The sequence below is a fragment of the Uloborus diversus genome, chromosome 6 (assembly GCF_026930045.1).
Source record: "Uloborus diversus isolate 005 chromosome 6, Udiv.v.3.1, whole genome shotgun sequence".
NCBI classification, from domain to species: Eukaryota; Metazoa; Arthropoda; class Arachnida; order Araneae; family Uloboridae; genus Uloborus; species Uloborus diversus.
Genome location: NC_072736.1, coordinates 167925048 through 167948535, shown reverse-complemented (window position 1 = coordinate 167948535; position 23488 = coordinate 167925048). Strand labels below are relative to the sequence as shown.

General features: G+C 34.2%; 1 protein-coding gene across 1 annotated transcript in view; it reads left to right on the top strand.

The window, feature by feature from the left end:
• Positions 1-11239: 11239 nt before the first annotated feature.
• The window catches only part of LOC129224130 (mediator of RNA polymerase II transcription subunit 13-like), a 154143-nt gene continuing 141894 nt past the window's right edge, over positions 11240-23488 (top strand). Inside the window, exons 1-2 of the mRNA XM_054858545.1 lie at positions 11240-11364; positions 17691-17958. Coding sequence (XP_054714520.1) covers positions 11296-11364; positions 17691-17958 — 337 coding nt within the window. The 5' untranslated portion in view covers positions 11240-11295. The remainder of the gene's footprint in view (positions 11365-17690; positions 17959-23488) is intronic.

The window sequence follows — 23488 nt, the reverse complement described above, 5'->3', positions numbered from 1 at the left end:
TTTCTTTTTTTTTTAAAAAAATCATTACCATCTTTTTTTTGTTTTTTCGAAGCATTAAAACACGCTCTTTACCTGTGCAGAATATGGCATATGTACACTCCTGAAAATAAAACTGAAACACTTCTATAGTTGGGGAAAACCTAACCTGACAGCATTGAGAAAGCTACGCAGGTCTAATTCTTAATTATAGCATTACGACGCTGTCAGGGTAGAAATTGCAAAATTTATAAACAAATGGCACCAGTGAAGGGAGGGAAATACTCAAAATCAACTACTTTCGCAGCAGAGGCATTTAAAATTTTTATAGTAATTTTATAAAGCGTTTTTGCAATGAATTGACAGATGTTCCTTTTCTCTGTAATGGAAATATAATTTAAAGAAAAATGAACAGTATATTTTTTTTTTCAAAAGCTATACTTTTGTACCATTAAACCTATTATATTCAAAACACCATATCATTATTTAACACCATTATAGCAGCATTATTCTAAAAATTAAAATTATTAAAACATTATTAAACTTATCTCAAAAAGAATGGTCTTGTCGTTGATTGAAGACACAGAGCATAAGCACGTTCACGAGCAGGAGTGAATCAAAACAGCGACGAACGTTCTTCGTTCTTCCTCCAAAAGAAAAGAAGAAAAAGAAAAAATTCCCGCCTTTTCCCAATTACTTATTTAACTAAATACGTCATAAAACTATCTTGTTACGGGTTGGTTGTTACTAGAGTGCCGTTGTTACTGCTGGGAAAGCGGGAAACTTTTCAAAAAGTAAAGAAAGAAAATACAGCTGTGCCATTGTGCCGATGACTGGACCCCCCACAGATCTGTCTGCTCCCTTCGGCTCCCTCCTTCCTTCTAGATAAGGAAGGGCAATATAAGTGTTCGTCAAGAAAAGTGACCATTCGAAGAGGTCGAAGTAATAATTCCTGTAAAAACACAGACTCGGGCATAATCGCACAAATGACGACTGGGATATTTTGAAGACTGATATAATACTGCGACAAATGACGACTGGTTATCGTTTGTTTAGGGGGGGGGGGGATCTAACCGCTTTAGACACGTCCTTGGCCAGGCCCGAATCTATAAATTTTGGGCCCACTGCATCAAAATCTATAGGGCCCCTCCCCAGAGATCAGCAGTGTATATTTGTAACGTTAATAAGCCTTAGTGCTAGTTTTTTTTTTTTTTTTTAATTTTTCCTTCAATTTCTTGGGCTGTTGGGCCTCGCAGCACTGCGGGATTTGCGGGTACGCAGATCCGGGCCTGTCCTTGACTATTCCAATTAAAGCAAATATCTTCATGATCAATAGTGTTTTTTTTTTTTAACAAGATGCATATTCTTTACTCAGCCGAGTAGTAAGTGGCCGAGTGTACAGAGTACTCGGCCAAAAAACTACTTGGAACGGTAAAAATTGTTCTAGCTAGACTAACTGCATTTTATCGGAAAGTACTAGATAGTTTTGTGGAGTATTTAAAAACATACAATTTTGTACTAAAATTCTGGAAAGAATGAGGAATATCCAAATTCCTGGGAAAATCTAAACAAAGGCACCTGAAGCCTGGGGCCCCTTAAGACTCAGGGGGCCCTAACTCTATTGGGAGCAATCATGCCGCGCATAAAAACCATGATTATCTATCAATTTCCATGAGTTTTGAGGATTTTTCATGAAAAACTATAATTTTGAGAATGTGACACTTTGCGGCTCCGAGGCCCCCTGCTTTGCTGGAGGCCCCAGCTATCGCCTCATGCGCCTATGCGGTGATCCGCCACTGGATTTTTCAACTTTATCTACTTTGGTATACACACTGTTCCTTCGCTATAAATGTCAAAAAAATACAACTAGCTTAAAACCTTTGGCTGGAGCTTTGCAGCTTTGGCAAAATGCTATAATTATATCAAGAGGAAAATAATTACGTCATAACTACAGATAAATAAATAAAACGAGCTGATGTGTGCATCACATGACTTCCTTTTACACCAACTTAATGTTATTTCTCCATTATTGGCAAATTTAATGTGATTCAATAGTTAACTCTCTAAATATCACCAACAGTGGCCAAATTAAAACCAGATTTTAAAAAAAATCGCCAAATTTGTCGCCAAGTTGGCGACAAAACTTGGTGACCAATAGACAGGTGATATATTGCCAAGTGTCCACCAAATTATAACACCACTTGAGTTTACATCAAAATTAACAACGATTTCCCCCCAAAAAGAGGCAAAAGACCCCCTTTAGAGCATCCGAATGCAACCAAAAAAGAAGGTGCACAACTAGATCCCACTAGGAGTCTACGTACCAAATTTCAACTTTCTAGGACATTCCGTTCTTGAGTTATGCGACATACATACACACATACACACATACGCACATATACGCACATACATACGTACATACAGACGTCACTCAACAAAGACAATAGTTTAAGAACAGTAACTTTTATTTGCATAGAATGATAACACATAAAAAAAAGCACCTTTTACCATTTGTGCTACGCGTGAGTTCGAAAAAGAACTAACGCTCACATTATTTAGTTATTAAGAACTCTCAATCAAAAACTAACATTCAGGCACTAATACTTCATAATACATAAATTTGCAGAGGTGGTGTTCTGCAATTTTTACAACACCCATGAATTCTCATTAGAGCACCGTTTAATTTAACTGACTCTGCTTTCTTTTGTTAAAAAATATCGGTATTGATGAAATTATTAAATAAATTGAAAAATGAAGGCATTTTTTTTTCTATAGAAAGGGGGAAGGTAATGAAAATGTTCATTTCACTTCATACGATAGCCTAAGAATCTCCATAGTCTGCAACTAATCTTTACTAATATTATAAAGAGAGAGGGCGGATTTTTGTGTGTTTATATGTTTGAGGTAATCTCCGGAACCACTGTACCTACTTGAAAAATTCTTTCACTATATGAAAGGTGCTTTCTTACTGAGTAACATAGGCTATAATTCGAAGAAATCCGATAAATAGTTCTTTTTTTATTCAAATTTAGGCCCAAATTTCACGTAAATTGCCTATTAAAGGCTATTAAAAGGGTGAAAAATTACTTGCACATATTAATATTATGTATCGTTAAAAAGGGTAGAATTTTCTGCGTTCTAAACAATTTGTTTCAATGCTCTAATATAATCACGGCGGGAGTAATTTGCGTTTTTAGCTCGAACTTTTTTAGGCTTAGCTGAAATTTAGGCACTACTTTCTTTATTAAATCTATCAATAAAAAGTGAAGGAGTTGTCCCACAGTTTTCTGTTTGACAGCATTGGAAAAAGCGAGATTTTTTACTCCAGATCTCTCTCGACCTTTGGTCGAAAAATTAGCTTCTATCTTCAACGGAAAAAAAGTTACAAGCGTTTTTAAATCAATTTCGAAATATGTCATTTTGATTCAGGTTGTCAACCATTTTATTTTCGCGTTTCCATGGTTACGCTTTTTGAATCCATTGTATATTTTCTTATTTTGCATCTGATTTCTTAAACTTATTTTATTTCATGTTTCCATGGTTACGCTTTTAAAATCCATCTTTCGCATTTTAATTTCTTAAAAGTATTTTAATATCTGTCGTCATTGTTTGGAAGGGTAATTTTGCATGGTGTTTTTTTCTTTTATTTAAGTTATTCTTTAAGTTATTTAGTTATTCTTTTAATTAATTGTTGAATATATGTCAATTGACACAATTTTTGTTCTCAAGGTAGACCGGGCAAAACCGGGCAACGCAGCTCCTAATATATAAAGATTTGAAAGCTACTGTTAATGTAATTTTATACCTTTTTGTTTGTTTGGCGAAACATTTATTATTGCCAAAGAAAAAAAAACCGCTTCACTCGCAAAAGGGTTGGGTTCCGGTAGCGTGGTCACTTGGCACGTTAGGTGCTGAGCAGGTTCAGTCTAGGATTATTGTTTTAAGGCAACCGTTAATGTAATTCATTGTTTTGGCGCTTTGTTTTGAAAGAAAAGAAACTTTTGATTTGTTTTTATCCGAGTGAAATGTACGACATTTTTTTCTTTTTTTCTGACGATGATTTTTTTTATGTTCCACGGGATGTTTTTATTTATTTTTTTTTTTTCGTTAGAAGGATGGATTATGATAGCGTGGTTGCTGGGCAAGTTTGGCGATAAACAGTAGAGCTGCAGAATTATTGTTACCATTTGAAAGATATTATTTGATGTCTTTTTTTTTTTTTTTGTTTATTTGGCGAAATATTTTAAATTGCAGTAAAAACCGCTTCTCTCGCTAAATAGAGTTTTAAAGCAACTGTAAATCTAATTTAATGATTTGACGAAAAGTTTTAAACTCCAAAGAAACTTAAATAGTTTTTTTTGAAAAGGTGTGTACGCATTTTATACAAAGGAAAACGATCATTTCACATCAGAGGCGGAGGGGGCGTCAATTCTTTTTATTCAACGGGCTTCCAATTTTTAGCACGGGTATCGCTGTGCGGGTACTGCTAGTTAAAAATAAAACTCTACGTTTTCACAATAATCTGCGATGTACATCACAGCGTCGCACTGTTTCTGTTTTCTGGGTTGTAATTTAAACAGCAAAATAGTTGAGGAAAATATAAACTTTTTCTCCAGAAGCATAGTTCTCTTTGCAGCCATAAACTGCACGTTTGTTAAGCATTTTTATTCATTCAAAATAATCAAATACCAACTATCAACAGAACAATTTCATCATACGATTTAAGGGAGTTGGCTCCATTAAACTTTATAAATTCTGGAGAATATAGAAACTTTTTCTCCAGAAGCATAGTTCTCTTTGCAGCCATAAACTGCACGTTTATTAAGCATTTTTATTCATTCAAAATAATCAAATACCAACTATCAACAGAACAATTTCATCATACGATTTAAGGGAGTTGGCTCCATTAAACTTTATAACTTCTGGAGAATATAGAAACTTTTTCTCCAGAAGCATAGTTCTCTTTGCAGCCTTAAACTGCACGTTTGTTAAGCATTTTTATTCATTCAAAATAATCAAATACCAACTATCAGCAGAACAATTTCATCATACGATTTAAGGGAGTTGGCTCCCTTAAACTTTATTACTTCTGGAGAATATAGAAACTTTTTCTCCAGAAGCATAGTTCCTTTGCAGACTTAAACTGCACGTTTATTAAGCATTTTTATTCATTCAAAATAATCAAATACCAACTATCAACAGAACAATTTCATCATACACGAGCTCCGAACTTGGCGTAACCAGCATATTCCCTTCCTCTTGCATGGCCTCATGGTAACCACGTGACCTTCTCTAACTCACCCCCCGTAAGCAGGCTTCCAGATATAGGAGGCGTTGACCAAACCCCCTTCTCCTTAACAAAATCGGAGATAGCCATTGCGTTTCTAAGTTTCTTTTTTAAAAAAATGGACAGGGGAGTGCCTTCGAATTTCTTCTCGCCATAACATTTTACTACCGCTTCCAAAATTTCTGTGCACACCCCTGTCTACCACGGAAATGAAAGTTGTATCAAGTGACGCCTGTTCAACGATCAGGCTTAAAAATGGGAAAAAGAAGTAAAATTTTCAGTCCACGTGTGAAAAAGACCATTTTTGTGACTCAAAATTTAAATTTAGATTTCTTTGTACAATTTTAAAATTTCAAACATCCAGTCATTGTTATTTTTATGCGTAAACATTCAGTTTCAGAGATTTCTGGCGAGAATGCCCCATTGGAAGTTACCTCCATAGAGGGAAAATCTCCCTATGTGAATTCCTGAGCATCAAAGGAAAGGCCGAATTTGTGGCAAAAATCCGATGTAAACTGCGGATTTGTATGAGAAACATTTCCCCACACACAGCCATTTTTATATACATTGATGTTTTAAAAAAATTAGGGGTTCCAAGCTCATACATTCCATCTCCCGCGGCCTTTGCCCTACAAGAGCGACCAGTTTAAAAAGTCCAGGGCAGCTTCACATCCAAATACGCCTCTGGCTATGACCCCTCTCTTGGGCACCCGTGCAGAAACGAATCGTTTAGATTATATTACATATTTAAACTTACAGTTTTTTTTATTAATCAATTTTTCCCTCGCGCGCACACACACACACACAACATACATACATACACACCCACACACAGACACACACAAAAAAAAAAAAACTTTTTCTGACCAATTAAAGTTTTTGCTGTTAAGGATTGGGCCTAGACTTCAAAATTGTTTTTTTATTTTATGTATTTTTTATTTTGAATTTTTCTTTCTTTTCCTTTTCCTTTTCGATTTTCTCCGCTATCTAGTTGATTACTTCTTATTTCTCACACATACATAATTTTTTAAAATTTATCTATTTTTTCAGATTTTTTATTCATACGACGTAAATATTATACAAAAAGAACGCTTATAAATAGTAACATTTTAATTTTTATCGTAATAGCATTCACTAAACACGGAACAATCTTAAAAAAATAAATTATCATGTGCTCAATTGTAATATTTCTTATCTTTTCTTTACTAGTAATTAAGCTGAACATTTGTCTGTCTGGATGTCTGTGACACGCATAGCGCCTAGACCGTTCGGCAGATTTTCATGTAATTTGGCACACAATTAGGTGCACCTCGGAGCGATTCTTCGAAAATTCGATTTTGTTCTTTTTCTATTCCAATTTTAAGAACATTTCATCCGGCAAATTATCATGACGTGGACGAGTGCAAATTACCATAACGTGGTGGATGAAAAAATTATCATAACGTGGAACATGGGCGAGCAAATGAAATAGCAAATTGGCGGGAAATTCATCATCCATTGTTTGTAAATATACAAACTAACCAAATGACCTCTTAATTTTCCACTACGGGCAAAGTCGTGCGGGTTCTGTTAGTTAATAATAAAGCTGAAAGTTGTCTGTCTGGATGTAACGCGCATAGCGCCTAGACCGTTCAACCGATTTTCGTGAAAGCTTATCTTATCTTCTTCTTCTTCTTCTCTACTAATAATAAAGCAGAAAGTTTGTCCATCTATCCGGATGTCGGCGACGCGCATTGCGCCTAGACCGTTCGGCTGATTATTATGAAGTTGGGCAGAAAATAGGGAAGTTGCAACCTATTAAATGTTCATATTTTGAGTATTGGATATTGTTAATTGACCCTCAAAACTAAAAAATTCACCATCGTCGAATTTTAAAACACCGTGATTGATTTTTAATGAATTTTTAAAAATTCACGCGCAAAAGTGCGCTTTTCTGAAACGTCAAGAGCTTACGTCACAGGGCACTAATGGGCAGCCTTCCGCCGAAGATCCCTTGTTTTCGCTACGAACATTTTGAGCGCGCTGATATTTTTATTTTTTAGAAATTCAATAATCCTTTTGAACACACTATGGGGGCCGGATTCGTTAAAGCACAATCTAATAATCTTCATCAAGTAACATCAGTGATGGTATTGGAATATTTCCGAGAGGATGAGAGGTTTGATGTTCTTGAAACGCGAGGAGTTAAATGCGAAGAGGTAAGCCTTACGTTTCGTCTTTGAAGTCAACTGCACATCCTTCGGCTTCTCCCGCGGTGGAAGAGCGCATGACGTCACTTCCTGTGCCATTTGACGTCACAATCGCTTGAACTTTAAAAATTAATTTAAAAAAAAAAACTACTTATCGTATCGCAAAAAATTTTTCACCTATGATGTTCATAGATGTTACTCTATCATACAAAAATAAAATTGAAAAATCGAAAACTTCCCTATTGGTTTGTAGCATGGGGGTGAGCAATCTACCAATCACAAAGCGAATAAAAATAACGCCAAGCCACAACAATGTAAAATAAACAAGAAACTTCGACTACTCAAAAGAAAAAAAAAAAGAAAAAAATAATAATAATAAACACAATTTCTTGTATATCATCCGGCTCGACGAGAGGCCATGTCAGCCTAGTCGGAAACTAAGGGCGCGGCGACATGACGTAAGAAAAAAAAAGAAAAAAAAAAGTGGGGGAAAAAAAGAAAAAAAAAGAAGAGGGGGGGGGGGGCTAAAAAAGGAAGGAAAAAAAGAAAAAGGGAGGAAAAATCCCGAATAAGCGAAATTGTAAAGATAAAGTAAAATTTTCTTTCTGGTATTTACTGTTGTGGCACTTCAAATAAAGTTACTTGTTTTCTTGTAAGCAGTTTTGATCCCTCCCCCAGTTTTTTTCTTTTCTCTTTCTCGTTTTTTCTTCTTCTTTCTTTAGGGGGGGGGGGAGGGCCCCGATGATAAAACTGGCAAGGGGCCCGCCTGGGCTCTCTGCGGCTCTGTCTATCATCTCACTCAATTTACGGCGAACCACTCATGCATCTTGAATCCCATATTGACTGTCCATAAAAATTACTGTGTCACAATTTTTTCCTAGAAAATGGACCCCCCCCCTCACTCTTTGCCATATGTCAGTATTTTTTTCGAATGCAAATTGTTACAGTCGAAGCTGTCTATCTCGAATTTTACGGGAGAGAAGAAAAATTCGAGATATGGAGGTTTCGAGGCACAGAGGTTTTGAAAAAAGTTCTAAAAATAAGTTATCGGAGCAATGACTGGAAAGTAAAACTTTGGAAGCAATTTTACTAATCAACAATGTCTCCTGCCTCTCAGTTTCCGAATGGATATAATAGCCGGAAAACTTGCTTCTCGTACATAAAGTTTTAATTCTGGAGCATTATGTGACTGCTAATATTAAGAAAAAAGGTTTTTGTCTAAAAATTCCAGTTAATAAAGATCGCTGGGGATCGAATTCAAGAAAGACACTTTAGTCGAAATTCGAGATATACAGTTTTTCAGAAAATTTCATTCGAGACAAACATGAGGGAAAACATTGAATTAATACTTTATGGTACAGGGAAAATGAAAAACTTCGACATAGAGAGGTTTTCGAGATAGGCAGGTTCGAGATAAACAGGTTCGACTGTATAAAAAATGCGTAATGTCACATACACTTCTTGTTACCCCCTCCCTCCCCCTTGCCACAAATTTTACGAATCTCGCTCGACTATCAAAGCGTGACATCATTTTTGTGGACGACCCCTATGACTAGTAGCCAATCGGTAACGCAATGGCTAAGGACCAGTTCGCTGGTTTTGAGTTCGAATTGCAGTGCCTCAGGCCCGTCATTTTGGACATTAGGGTGGTCAGTGCCCCCTCCCCTCCCCCAGATTTTACAAACATAATATAGTTTTGAATTCGTGTTTTTATTCCAATGAAATACACTGTTTATACACCCTTTCAGGGCCGGATCAAGGATTCGGAGGCCAATAGGCATTAGAAGTGATGGGGCCCCCTAGAGCGCACATGTTTTTATTGTATACAAACAGGGAAGGAGTCCCCACACCATTTTTTTTTTTTTGAGCAAAATATAACTTTTTTTTTTGTATTTTCAACTTTGATATTTCTTCGGGGCCCCTAGTCTACTGCCTACATTGCCTATTTAGTAATCCGGCACTACGTCCTTTGTCAGGGCCGCAGAGGTCAAAGCGGGCCTTTTGTCAGTTTGATCGCCCGCCCTTCAAATCCCCCTATATTCCAATTCCGAGCCGGACTCCCCAAGGGCCGGTCCCTAGTTTCCCACAAGGATGACATGGCTTTTCGTCCGACCAGTCTTTTGCTCCCCCCCTCCCCAGAAAACATTAAAAATCACAGGCCTACGTTGCTTTGAGACAATCAATGATTGCCACGTGGAAACTTTCCTAGTTTTCTCCTATTGCACATTCTCATGCGAGTTTACCAATCTTAGAATCTCATTAGAAAGTAGACAGGTAGCCTCCCGCCTATGACCTACCAATAATAACAATTTCGGAGGGATGCCCACTCCCTAAGAGCAAGGGCGCACTCCCCTAACAATCGCGAAAACCCCACAAAAAAGTGAAAAATACCCCTCAAAACATCCCTATAAAAATTTAAACGACGTAGTCTGCGCCATGATCCCCTCTCCCCCCTTGGTGGTTAGGTTACCCCTGAATTTTGTCAGTTCTTTTATACGCCCCCGTTTAGAGATTTAAAATCAAATCTTTTTAGCAACAACAGTAATAGTAATAATGTTAATAGAACTTTTTGAAGGCGATTTATTTATTTTTTGTCTTCCTTTTTTACATCGACCCCCCCCCCACCCCTTCCCAATTTTTAGTAAATAATAAATAGAATTGAACTTTTTTCGATGTAGCGCTGAAGTAAAACTATGTGTTAAAAAAGCGCATTAAATTGTGTTTTTTTAATGAAAATCATGCATTCTCTAACGATCTTTTAAAGTGAAAAAATGCATTTATCATCAATAACTAAATGGCTTCTTTAAAATTGTAATTAAAAATACATTGATTAAAATTAATTACAGGATGGAGATAAAAAATCAATATTTATAAAAAGATCCTGCAATGAAACAATGCTTTTTTTTTTAGCTCGAAAAGGAAGTTAGCCGGTATTTTCTCAGAAAATCTTCTTAAAATCAACAAGAATTACTTTATTTTCTAGACATAAAATTTGAAATGTTCGAAAAAAGAAAAAAAAAAATCCCCCCCCCCTCAATATATGTTCTATTTTTTATTGCTGAATGCTAGATTTTTCTAGTTGTTAACTTTAATAAATTATTATAACTATTAATTATCTTTTTTTTTAAGTTGACACAATTTCTGTCATCGTGAGTAATTTATCGCAAAAAAATAATAAATTACCCCCCATTAAAATATAAAAGATAGAAATAAAACCCATTCTTAATTTTTTTTAAAAATATTTATAAATATCACATTTCAGTGAAAGTGAATAACTAGGAATAAATAGATAATTGAATAACGTGTCTGAAAAGGTTCACCCCCTTTTTTTAATCAAATGACAAAAAAAAAAAAAGTAAAACAAATTTCACCCTGACAATTACGGAAAATTTTACCGCTCGATAACAATTTAATTCTTTGTATACACTATTATTACACATTGAAACATTTCTAAAACTCTTCCCGTTTTTGAATTTCCCACGCTTTCATTAGCGTCCACCAACAAATAGTGCTTATAGAAGTTTCGCGAGTGAAAGGGGTGTCCTACCGCACATGCACTAGTTATTTCCGCTGTCATCAAAGTGTATAATCTACTTGGATTATCATGATTTACCAAAAATTTGAGAAGCAGACATAAAACGTAGTGACCTTCGACACGTGATATCTGTTATCCAATCACAATCGCTGTCACTTAGCGCCTTGTTGTTTCCAATCCGCCATAGTTGTCGCCATCTTCTGAAGTATTTTTCTTAGGTAGTAAAAGTTTTGTGGACTGATGGCTGTAGAAATCACTTAACGAAGCTTGATTTTAGTCCGAGGGACTCAGTGGATCATGGAGACACCATGACGCATCCTAATTTTGTGACAAATGGCGCCAGCCTTGAAGACTGCCATACTAATTTCTTCGCATTGGTAAGTACAGTGTACTGTAGTAGTCAAAGACAGGGCGAAGGACCTTTACAGCCGTAGGCATTTACAGCGATGCCCGATCGCATCGCTACAGCTGCGGCATTATCTATGTTTACAATTAAAACACAACATATAACGTGTTTTAACACTCTGAATCGGGAAATATATACAATATAAATGTCTATCCCCTGGCTTGTGTATTTGTTTTTATCATGTAAATAACACTTTTTAACCCGTCTAAAATATTTAACAGTGTCTTTCCCACAAATATAAACATGCTGCTCGGTGTTTTTGTGAATATTTGATCATATATTTTTATATAAATATCGGATCTGTCTGGCGAGTACGTAATTTTAATTTCAATGTGACAATCGCGATACAGGTGACCTGTTTCGTAGATTATTGTTACTCAACGCAAGAAGAGTTGAATTTGTTTTTAGAGCATTGTCACTGATTGGTTGTTGCTGTATTACCTGTGCATTGCAAAGTTTACGATGCTCGATCTTGTTAATAAAATTGTCTGGATCTGCTTAAATAATCAAAATATTGAACCACATGTGCCACTAATCACTCGTTGACGTTTGCTGACCAGACATTTTGCTCTCTTACTTTCATCGCTTTCTATACCTTTACAATCGAATCATATTTTTGAATGTCTGTTTTAAATATTTAATTAAAAAAACACGATCTGTCAGCGAGCGACTTTTTTTTTTTTTGACCCTGGGATGTGTGTTGGCAGCTGTAGAAAGATAATTTTTATCTTTGAATCCACTTTAGGTGCACATTGTTTACAAAATAATAATAAACAACAGCGGTGCACGATAGCCAAGTATGAACAGTGTTAGTTGTTAATATTTTCAGTGTTAAAAATTGATCACCACAATGTAAATTCCTGATAATGCTTTTTTTTTTTTTTAATTTTAAGGTCAAAATCAGGCAGCACTAAATGTTAGTGATTTGAATTTGCTTGTTGGGATAAAATTTTATACCAAATTTTCCACTTACCTCATCATTATTTAACACTACAGTTATTAAATTATTTTGAAAGAAAATTTTTTTCCCCTGATAAATAAGAGTAACAAGTGCTACATTTTTCTTATTACTTGGAACTGCTGGTGAAACTTCTTTTGGTGTTATTAGTTTTCGTTTTCATTTCAAACTAAACTCATCACCGAAAAATAGAACATTAATGCATAATAAGCTGTATTACTTACTGTGCTTTGTGCTCTAGTCTTATCTTTAAAATGTTTTAATGGTAAATCCATGAATACTATTCTGAAACAGTCTCAATAATTTATATTTAGGAATGATTTGAGAGTGTGGAATAGTAATTCCAATTTTTTCTATCCATTTTTCCATTAAATTTTGAATATCTAAGATATTTTATTTACCGATTTCTCCACTAATGTTTTCAAAAAGTTAGTAACTGTGTAACAACTTAGCACTTCATAATGTTTATCCGGATGGTTTGACTGAGTTACAAGTTTGATGCACACACACCAGTATTTTCATTTATTGTTGTAATTTAACCTATGTCGCGTTAATTTAAACTTCTTATAAAATAATAAAAAATATTCATGTAAGTTTAATAAATATGCATTTTTTTGATATTTTTATTTGCTACTTTAATAGTTTGGCCCAAACCTATCAATGCTTGTATTGAACTTCATATTTTTGCTTACATGCCGAATAACACAAGCAACATAGTGTAGAAAAAGGCGAATCTTTTTTGACTCAAAATAGTAATTGTTCTTCAAATGCTTTGAGTACATAATTTTAGAACCAGTATTTTGACAGATCGGGTCAAAATACTTCGGTAGTGTTGTTTAACTTCATGGGGGGGGGGGGGAGGGGGACAATACGCACTTGAGCTAGTAAAAGCTTGTTTTAGTGGAAAAAGTGTTATATAATAATTTTATCATCTTGGTTATGGTAAATATTTACCTTCCTGCCTGTTTGATAATTCCAAGAAATGCATTTCTCTATCAAGAAATGCATTGGGTCTATACAGGTGCGTGATCTCAAAGCTGTGAATTGTACAGTGTGTTTTTAGCAAATTAAATGTCTAAATTAAATTGATCCCTAATTGACTTTTTTTTAAAGATAGTCGAGCCTCCATATATCAAACTTCCACATATCAAAATTTTCTATCTATCAAAATCCCAGCAAATTTCAATGCTCATTACATAGAAAAATTGTTTCTATATATCGAAAAAATCTCTATATATCGAAAAAAATTTCGAGACATTCGTAGATTTTTTTTTTCCACTTTAGACTGTTTGTCTCATGAAAAATGAAGGTCAGGGGAGAAAATAATGTTTACTAAAGGTTGCTAAGAAACTCATAAGAAATCTGGGTTTGAGGGCTGTGTAGATAGGTCGTTGTTCCGTTCTGGAGTTCTTAAATTCCCTTAAGTTTATTTCAAATCTTAGTTGTAACCAGTAACATTGTAAAATCAGTTTCAAGTTATCCTTTTTGTCTGTAGATTATCAATCCTAGTCTTTTTAGCTTCAGTAAAAATTATTCAAGTTAGGTAGATTGATTTTTTACTTTTCTCTCGATTACATTGTCAAAACGAAAATCCCCCTCATGTTGCGGATCAAGTTGAACTGCCGAAGAATGAAGATGTATGAAGGCACAAAAATGTAATTTCGGTTAATTTATCAATTATTAACTTTCGTTTAATCCAATGCTCGTAAAAATTAGAAATTGGGTTTCATGCACGAAAATTAGCTTTAATTTTAATGTTTTAGGATATTTTTATGATAAAATAAGATCGTTTCTATATATCAGAATTTCCCCCCGGCAATTTGCTACTTCGATATATGGAGGTCCGACTGTACTTTAATGTTTTATTTCTTCATTTTAATTCTATATGGAAGATCAGATTGTCATTTGCAATTAATATTTAAGATTTAATGTTTGGAATGTCAAAATATTTTTTTTTTTTGCGCTATGTAGCCTAATAAGACTCTTGAGTGCGATTTAAACTAACAACCAACCAATCCTAAAGAATTCTGAAATATTCAAGTCATTTGATTGTTTGATTTTAAAATAGGTATGGTTGGCATAAATTTTGCTAGTCTGTTCATGAAATTTACTATTTGTTAAAAGGTTTTGAAAATGAAAATATCTCATAAAATTATTTGTGAGATTCTAAATTGTTGTACGTCTTTGGTTTGGAGTAGTAACTTTTAGACACAACAAAACTATATGTGTTGTGACGCTAATTGTAAACATAGTTGGCTGTTTCACGGAACATTTTGTTCAGCATGTAAAGAAAGCTGTTATGTAAAATATTGTCATTTATTCTGTAATATATTCTTTGCAGTGACTTATATTGTAAGCCATAAGGCAATGCAGTAGAAGACCGTTATAACACCGACCTGTATAATGCAATTCTCTATAAACCGCACTACTTTTCAGAAGTAAACAATAGGTTTTGAAGTTTAAAAAATCCCTCTGTTTTATTTGCAAACATAAAAATTGTTAGGCAAATTAAATTTTGAACGTTTTTCATCTTATTTCAAAGCTTTTAAATTGAAAATGAGTACTCATAGTAAACAGAAAATACCAGATGGCTCTTGAAAATGCAGCCGTTATGCAAACCATGAAGCTAGCAGAAGTGCAGGATTTTGATTGTGAAACATATTTATTTGTGAATAACTAATTGTAATATTGGTGCTTTAATACTCATTGCGGATAAACTCATTCTGAAGTGCTAATATATAGATATATTCTGAATATTAGTTTCAAAATTTGTGAAATGATCCGTAAAATGCAAAAACCTGTATAATGCAAAAGCTCTGGTCCCAAGGTGTGCGTTATAACGGTCTTCTACTGTATATTAATTAAGAAGGCTGCCAGTCTCACTTTTAAATGCAAATAAATAAATTTAACTATGCAGATAATTATTGTATTGCACTTGAATGTATTCAAGCAATTTTAAAGTGATATTACCTATAGATTTAATGTTATAAAGTTGCGTAATCTGTAAAAATCATTTATTTTAGATTATTTGTCTTGAATTAGTTATGTTTTAATATTCACTTATATGTTGCTAGTAATGTATGAGGTTCTGGCATTGTTTAAAATTGTGTGAGATAATATTAAATGTTATTGCAATTTTCGAGACCCAAACTCTATTTGTGTGGAGCTAGTATTGTTTTAAAGGAGAAAAGTGGGGTTCCTGGGAGAGTGAGGCCCCCAAATGGGGAGCAGTTCCACTAAGGCCCTGATAGAAAGTGACACCACCTCCTTAATTTAGTCATAGTTCCGAGGGAAGGTTTCCAGCACCAATGGTAACTGCTGGCAGCTAACCGAAGGACTTTCATACTCATGGATTTAACATGCATGCAGTCTTGCATAATACAGACGAACGCGCGAACGGCGTTTGCAGAAAATTGGCTCTGCAGAAATTTTTTAAAACTGCTAACGTTAATTTAAAAAACAATTTTTTTTAAATACATCCCTGTAAATTTCTCTGTTGAAGCCTTTTTTCGAAAACCTTTTAAAGCACATGTGTGAAAAAAAAAAATAATGGTTTTGGCAGTTTTCTTCTGTTGGTGAAAAATAAAGCATAAAGAATATGTTATTGTAAAAAAAAAATTAAATGATTTAAAGCGCTTTTTTTTTTTTTGTCTTTTTCATATTTGAATATAAATTTAATTCTTTATTCAAGGGTGAACTAGGCAAAATAATTATTTGCAGAAAATTTTCAAGTTGGGATTTGTGTTTGCAGAAAGCTTTTCATTTTATCTAAGTCTGCATGCATGTACTCTGCACATAATGTGGATAATTGATGGTGTCTGGTTCGGAACTCGAATTCCGAATCCACCACCTCATCCACTAGGTAACTAGTAATGGATCTTCATTTTTTTCCAAGCTGGGGCAAAAACTGGAAACTTCCACCTATACCTATTTTTCTTCAAGTTTTTATTTTGAGTTTGAAAAAAAAAAAAAAAAACCAACAACAACCCACAAATAGGGTGAATTTGTTGCCCCCCAAAAGTTACCACCCGGGGTGGCCACGGCTTGCTGCTCCCCCCCTCTACATCCAGCACCGTGGTAACCCATGGTCCATTGAATTTCCAGTTGTATTGAGTGCTAGATTTCATGCATTGCCTGTAACGTATACATTTCGACTGCATTTTCTAGAGAATCATTTTGGTACTTTTCTGTTAAAGGTTTTTGGTTTGGTGATTTTTTTACTTTTCAACTTTGGCAGCAATAACAGAATTGCTCAATGCAATTGACAATATCTGCAAATACAGTCGACGCTCATTATAGCGACCACACATTATAAAGACCGTCCCATTATAACGACCAGTGGTAAAAGTCCCAACTTTGTTCCTATGAACTCTATGTTAATTTGCTTTCATTATAACGACCTTTTTGCATCGTCTAATCCAATACAGCGACCGAATTCAGCGGACCCTATTTCTGGTGTTCTTTCCAATAAACAAATTTGTAGCTTGAAATGACTTTGATTATTGTTTACGGACATCTGCCCGAAGTTTTCAATGTCAAATCGAACTTTGAGAGGGGTGGAGGGATTACCATTCACCACTGCTAGCACAGAAAAAATAATGGGAGGAAAAATCGAGAAATTTCCAGATTCCTAAGAAAAGGGAGTTGACAGATGTGTTGGTAGTTTGGTGTTTGAATCTAGTGGTTTTTAAAATTTGGGGTTCTCGAGGGACTTTTAAATGCTTCTTTGAAAAGCAAGAAAAACACAATTTATCACCTATATCTGAAACAGAAAATAATGTTTCGCAAAAATCACTTCTGTCAAAAAGGCAAACATCTGTCTGGTTTTATCTTCAGAAAATGTTGTGGTAAAAGTAGTAGTAGCAGATTTGCAAGTGTGTAACATTTTCCTCCCTATATTTTCTACTTTAAAATTTGTTTAATATTCTGTCATAATATTTTGCACACGATTTTTCTACAAAATTCCTATGATAAAAATAATTTGGGCATTTAACTGGAATGTTTGAAAAAGTACCATTTTTTTCGGAACAGCGGGGCATGCATGATGACCGTGTATATTTTTTTAAATTATACCTCTTATAACGACCACTCGTTATAAAGACCTTTTTCTCTGGGACGGAGATGGTCGTTATATCGAGCGTCGACTGTATATGTCAATACTAGAATTTAGAAGGCGAAGTTGTTGAATGTGGTTAACTACACAGTTTGTAGCTTGCAATAGCGATAAACGAATTAAAGTTGCCCAAAAATGAAAACATACCAAGTAAACTACCTTTAACGGGAAAATGCCACAATTTTGATTGTATCAATCTGTAATGCTGTCCTTTCTTTTCCTCTAGGCTGACTTATGCGGTATAAAATGGCGCCGTTATTATGCTGAAAGTTTATTGTGCTACGATCCCTTGGATGATCCGGTGTTGTCATCATTCAGCAAGTGTTCGGCGACCGACATCTTGTGTGTATGGAGGAGAGTGGCATCCCAGGGATACGACCAACATCGAAACAACTTACAAGATGGTAGTCAGCTTAATTACAAAAAGGAACTATGGATATTTTGGTACGGTGAAGAACCAGATCTTAATGGCTTGGTCAGCGCAGAACTTACTGGTAAGTCAGTTTTGAAAACAATTCCTCTTGGAAGTACTTTAACTTGATTACAAGCTATAAATTCTGGGAAAGTTAATGCAGTAGAATGCCTTTATAACGCTGACCTATGAAGCCTAATTCTCTATAAACCGCACAATTTTTCAGAAGTAGAGTAAATTCCCGATTATCCCCGGAATAGGTTGGCAAAGCAGTCATGGATAAGCAAATTCGCGGATCATCTGCAAATTAGGTAAAGACGATGCTTAGTGCATGCAGTAGCTCAGAGATCAATAAGACTCGAATACATTTTAACCACAGCTTAAATAAGAGCATATTTAAAAACTGCATGTAAAAGTTAGAAAAGGATCACTCATTATTGCAAACAGGTTACACACATACGAGAGCTAATCGTACAAGCAGATTAATTGCAAAAGATCAAGCTAGGTTATACCAAAAACTCAAAGGGGTGGGGAGAGGAATTTTTTAGAGACAGATCTGGCCACTCTTTTACGCACGTAAGTAGCGTAGGTATAATAATCAGTAAGTAGTGAATGTTTAAAGCAGTAAGTAGTGTAGAGCTAAAAAATTGAGTTTCAACATGTCAGGTTTCGGTGACCTTAAATGGTTTGATGTCGTCGGGAGGAAGGGGAAGAAAGCAATAGTAGTGTCTAAAAGTAAATTTTGCACTTGTTAATTTCAAATGTGTGCCTTTATCTACATTCAGTTAATCATTGACAGAAAAAAGGTTTATTTTTCAAAATATGAAAGACCGCAGATGATAAGTTTTGCAGGTTCAAAGTCACTCTGTTCCACATAGCAAACATGAAAATTGTTGAGCAAATTAAATTTTAAAACAGTTTTTCATCTCTCTATCTTAATTCAAAGCTTTTAAATGAAAATTTGTGTTTACAGTAAAAATAAGAGTGAATTATCTCGTCGCTCTTGAAAATGCAGCTGTTATGCAAACCATGAAGCTAGAAGTGCTGGACAGTTCACTTTCATTTGATTGTGATACATATTTATTTGTGAATGACAATATATAAATTGTATAGTTCTTTAATACTCAATGGAGTTAAAACTTTTACTGAAGTGCAAATATACAGATACATTCTGAATGATAGTTTTAAAATTTTTGGGAAATGATCTATATCATGCCAAAACCTGTTTAACGGAAAAGCTCCCTGGTCCCGAAGTCTGCTTTATAACGGTCTTCTACTGTAGCTAAAGCTGAACAAAAGTGACAGATTGTTATGACCAGTGCTGTAGTTGGGGGAAGAGAGGGAGGGATTAGATGTTGTTCCCTGAAATACAGTGATGTCTTATCATAGGGAAATTGGAGGGACCGCAAATTTTGTTCATTGTAACAAGAATTGCGTTGTAATGGAATTCAAGTAATGCAATGAAAATTAAGTGAAACTAAAAATTTATTTCAGTGAAACGGATAGTTCATTGTATTTGTTATAAATTATATTTGGTATTGTTGTATTTGGTATTTGTTTTGGTCACGATATTTGTTATAATGGGATTTCACTGTACTTGGTTTATTGTTTCATAGCTGCCAACTCTCCATGATATTTTCCTAAAAAAAAATAATGCTTCCAAATATTTTTCCCCAGCAATACTGATTGTAAAATATGATGTAACAACGTTTTATTACCCAAAATTTTACATATTACTGCAGACTTGTGTTTCGGGGTTTAAAGGAACCTTACCCCTTTTTACTTTCTTTTATATCTGACGTATAGAAGAAAATATTGAATTCATGTTCATTTTCAAATTTGATTTGAAACAGATTTGCATGTTTTGACTGAGGTGTAATGAGTCAATTTTGACTATTTTTGAAAAATATAATCTGTCTATGTGTAATTGGTTTTTTGTTTCCGTTATTGAGCAAAAAACTACTGCATGAAATCAAACAAAATTTGGTATGCATATGTGCGCCCATGTGAATTGGTGCTCATTAGTTATGTGGCGTCAATTCCTCGCAAGGGGGTGGAACAATCGAAGGAGGGAGTTATGGGTGCCTGCCATGTCTCAGGAAGTAATGGGCGGAATCAAACAAAATTTGTTACTCATGTTGAACCTAGAGGGTACAGGTGCTGATTCAATTTTGGTGCCAATAACTCTAACAGCTGTTGGGTAATTGAACGTTTTTTCTTGTTCAATGCTAAGATAAAAAGTCATCTGAGAAAAGTTCTCAAGCTTACATTTCATTTCATTGAAAAAAAAGAGTTCCTTGAAACCCTGAAAGGACATGTCTGCAGTAATTTGCAAATAAAATGTTGTAAAATCTTATTTTGCTTTTCAAGTACATAGTACATTCAATTCTTCACACTGGTTGTGTCGGAAAATGAACAATTGATGCAAACACGAATTTTAGTTTATTTGTTGTTTGTATCTAAACCAACCTGCAGTAACTAAAAACTGCAATATTCTTACAATTCAACCTGTTTAGGGTTTATCATGGGTATCACTGTTAGGGCAGTGCATGTTGATGTTAGTTCTGGATTAAATTGAATTAAAAACTTGAAAAACTATAAATCAGTTTCTTGAAAACATGGTTGTAGTTTAGGTCCTTGGTTTACATTCTGACATTTATAATGTCATTTAATGACATTTATTATGTCATTTTAAATGTATAATTACAGAATCTAGTCCATTGTAAAAAAAAATTGTGGTTTTGATGCAATGACTTTTTGTATTTGAGATTTAAGATCAAGTGAAGTGGGTGGAGCAATCAAAGATTTTCTCTATTATGGGTGCCTGCTATAGCTCGGGAAGTAAGGGGCAGAATCAAACAAAATTTGGTTTAGTTACAGGTTTTGTAGTTACCTTTTGTAGTTTAGTTATGGGTGAATCGAAACAAATTTTACAGTTAGTGTTGAAGAAATAGCTACTGTATTATGTATCACTGGCAAAAATTGTAGGCGGGGTGGGGGCAAGAAATCTGGAACTGATGGACAGGGGTTGTGGAATTATATTATTTACTCGCCACTCGCTAATATATTCCGTAAGATCAAGAGTGTTCTTTCAGTTAATTAGTATCTTTTTATACATATAATTTGCATCTATGTAATTTTCAATTGCTATGTCCAACAGCATAAAACAGAAATAGCAGCATTTAATCTATGAAAATTAAGAAAGAAAAGAACAGTATAAAATAAATTGGAAAGGACAAAAATGAAACTAATATTCTGCTCCTTGTGCTGTTAAAATAGAAACGCCAAAGATTCGATGCGTTTGAGAATTTTTGTATTGCAGGGCCACATTTCTCAACCTTTTTTGGTCTGCAAATCGGTAAAAGGTGAACGTATTATGTGGACCAGAGAGTTTTTTTTTTCTTTTTACAAAAAAGAAGGGGGGGGGGGGGGGGTCCTTAAGGGAATAACAAAAAAAAAAAACCTTGCAATTAAAAAATTGTTGCATAAGTTAAGTGTAAGATTTTTTTTTAAATTAGCATATACTTACAATAATATTTAAAGGTAATAATAAGTAATTAGTGTGTTCATTCTACAGAAGGGAAAAAAATCTTTGACCACAAAACATATGCAAAGTAATAAGAATATTAACACATAAAATATCGCACAAACTTTTATTGTTTTTTCGGATAAGGAAAAGGTTTTTTGCATAAATCCATAAAAATCTTTGAGGACAAGTCAAATTTTACTGTGGAACGGTGTTGCTCTGCTGGACCAGCAGTTACGAATTGCTGTTGTAGTGAATTTATTTTATTTTACTTACTTTTACACTCGATTTTTTTTTTTTTTTTGGTATTGGGTCATTTTATAAGTCATTTTCTTAACCTTTAATGAACTACGTAGTTAATTTTAAACTTTTGATAAAAATTGCATATCAATTTTTTTTTTTAACTGTACATAGGCACTATTACAGGGGTGGGAGGGAGGGGGGGGGGGTCGCTTCCTGACTTATAAGCAAAATATGAAATTTTAAAAAGAAGGATTTGTTAAAAAAAAAACTTCAAAATATGTAATTAACAATTTCATGGTGCCACTTTTGCTGTTGAATAGCCATCCCTGACCTAAATGATAAGAAAAAACAACATGTGCCTTTCAAATGTGTTTAACCATTCAGTTAAATTTTCTCCAGTAGTAGCTTTAAATTTACTTTTCTCAGATATATTTAAAGAAATAAAAAATAAATACAGTAGAAGATCATTATAACGCCGACCTATATAATGCAATTCTCAATAAACCACACAACTTTTCAGAAGTAAACAATAGGTTTTTGGAAGCTTAAAAAATCCCTCTGTTTTGCTTTGCAAACATAAAAATGGTTAGGCAAATTAAATTTTGAAAGTTTTTCATGTTTCCATCTTAATTTAAAGCTTTTAAATTTAAAATTTGTACTCTTAGTAAACAGAAAATACCAGATGGCTCTTGAAAATGCAACTGTTATGCAAACCATGAAGCTAGCAGAAGTGCAGGATAATGCACTTTCTTTTGATTGTAAAACATATTTATTTGTGAACAACTAATTGTAATATTGGTGCTTCAATACTCATTGCAGATCAAACTCATTCTGAAGTGCTAATATATGGATATATTCTGAATGTTAGTTTCAAAATTCGAAATGATCTATATAACGCAAAAACCTGTATAATGCAAAAGCTCTGGTCCCAAGGTGTGCGTTATAACAGTCTTCTACTGTAAATAAAAGCCCAATTACTAAAGAATTGTCAAAACATGCTGTCCGACATAAAATTGTGAAAATCCTGCAATAAGAGCAGCAAGACCTGAAATAAAGTTTTAACAAATATAAAAATAAATTTCTGTATTTGCTTAAAATATAAACAAATGAAATAAAGTAAAAGACCTAATAAAAGATGGTGATTTACACGGGTAATGTGTATGATTTTACCGGCGCCCTTTTTAATATTCAAATATAGAAAAGTCGTAGAGTTAAGAATTGAAAAGTTAGAAGCGAAAAATGAATTTAGTGAAAAAATGCATAATCTAACTTTTTACATGGTCCCCAAATCCTCATTTAAGGAAATAACCTCCATTAAAAAATAATAGCAGCACAAAAGATTTGAAACATTTACAATCTAAAATTCAAAGAGGAGATATTTGAGTTAAAAATTATAGTAGGACCGCACAGAAAATGTAAATGAACATAACCGCCTTTTCAGAAGAATGACAGGTTGTCAAAAGTAAAAAAACATATTAATATTGTTCACTTATATTGTTCTACTGAAAAATAAATACTATGCTATAATAGGTAAAAGCACACTACAAAAGCATGTACAATTTGAAAAAAACACACTCTATGTGCACATATAATTTTATACCCTTGTTAGCTGCACAATTTGAAAAACACACTCGATGCAAACATATAATTTTGAATCCTTGTTAGCTGCTATATCTCCCACCAAAAGGTGTAATTGGCGGTGAGTAAAAAGTGGTGTAAGTCACAAAAGTGCTGCGGCTTCATATCTATGTGGATAGTAGTGGTACTAACGTAAAACTTTTTGTGTTCAATTTTTTTTTTGTGCTTTTCATTTCCCTAATTGCTATGTTGGGGATTTGGGGAC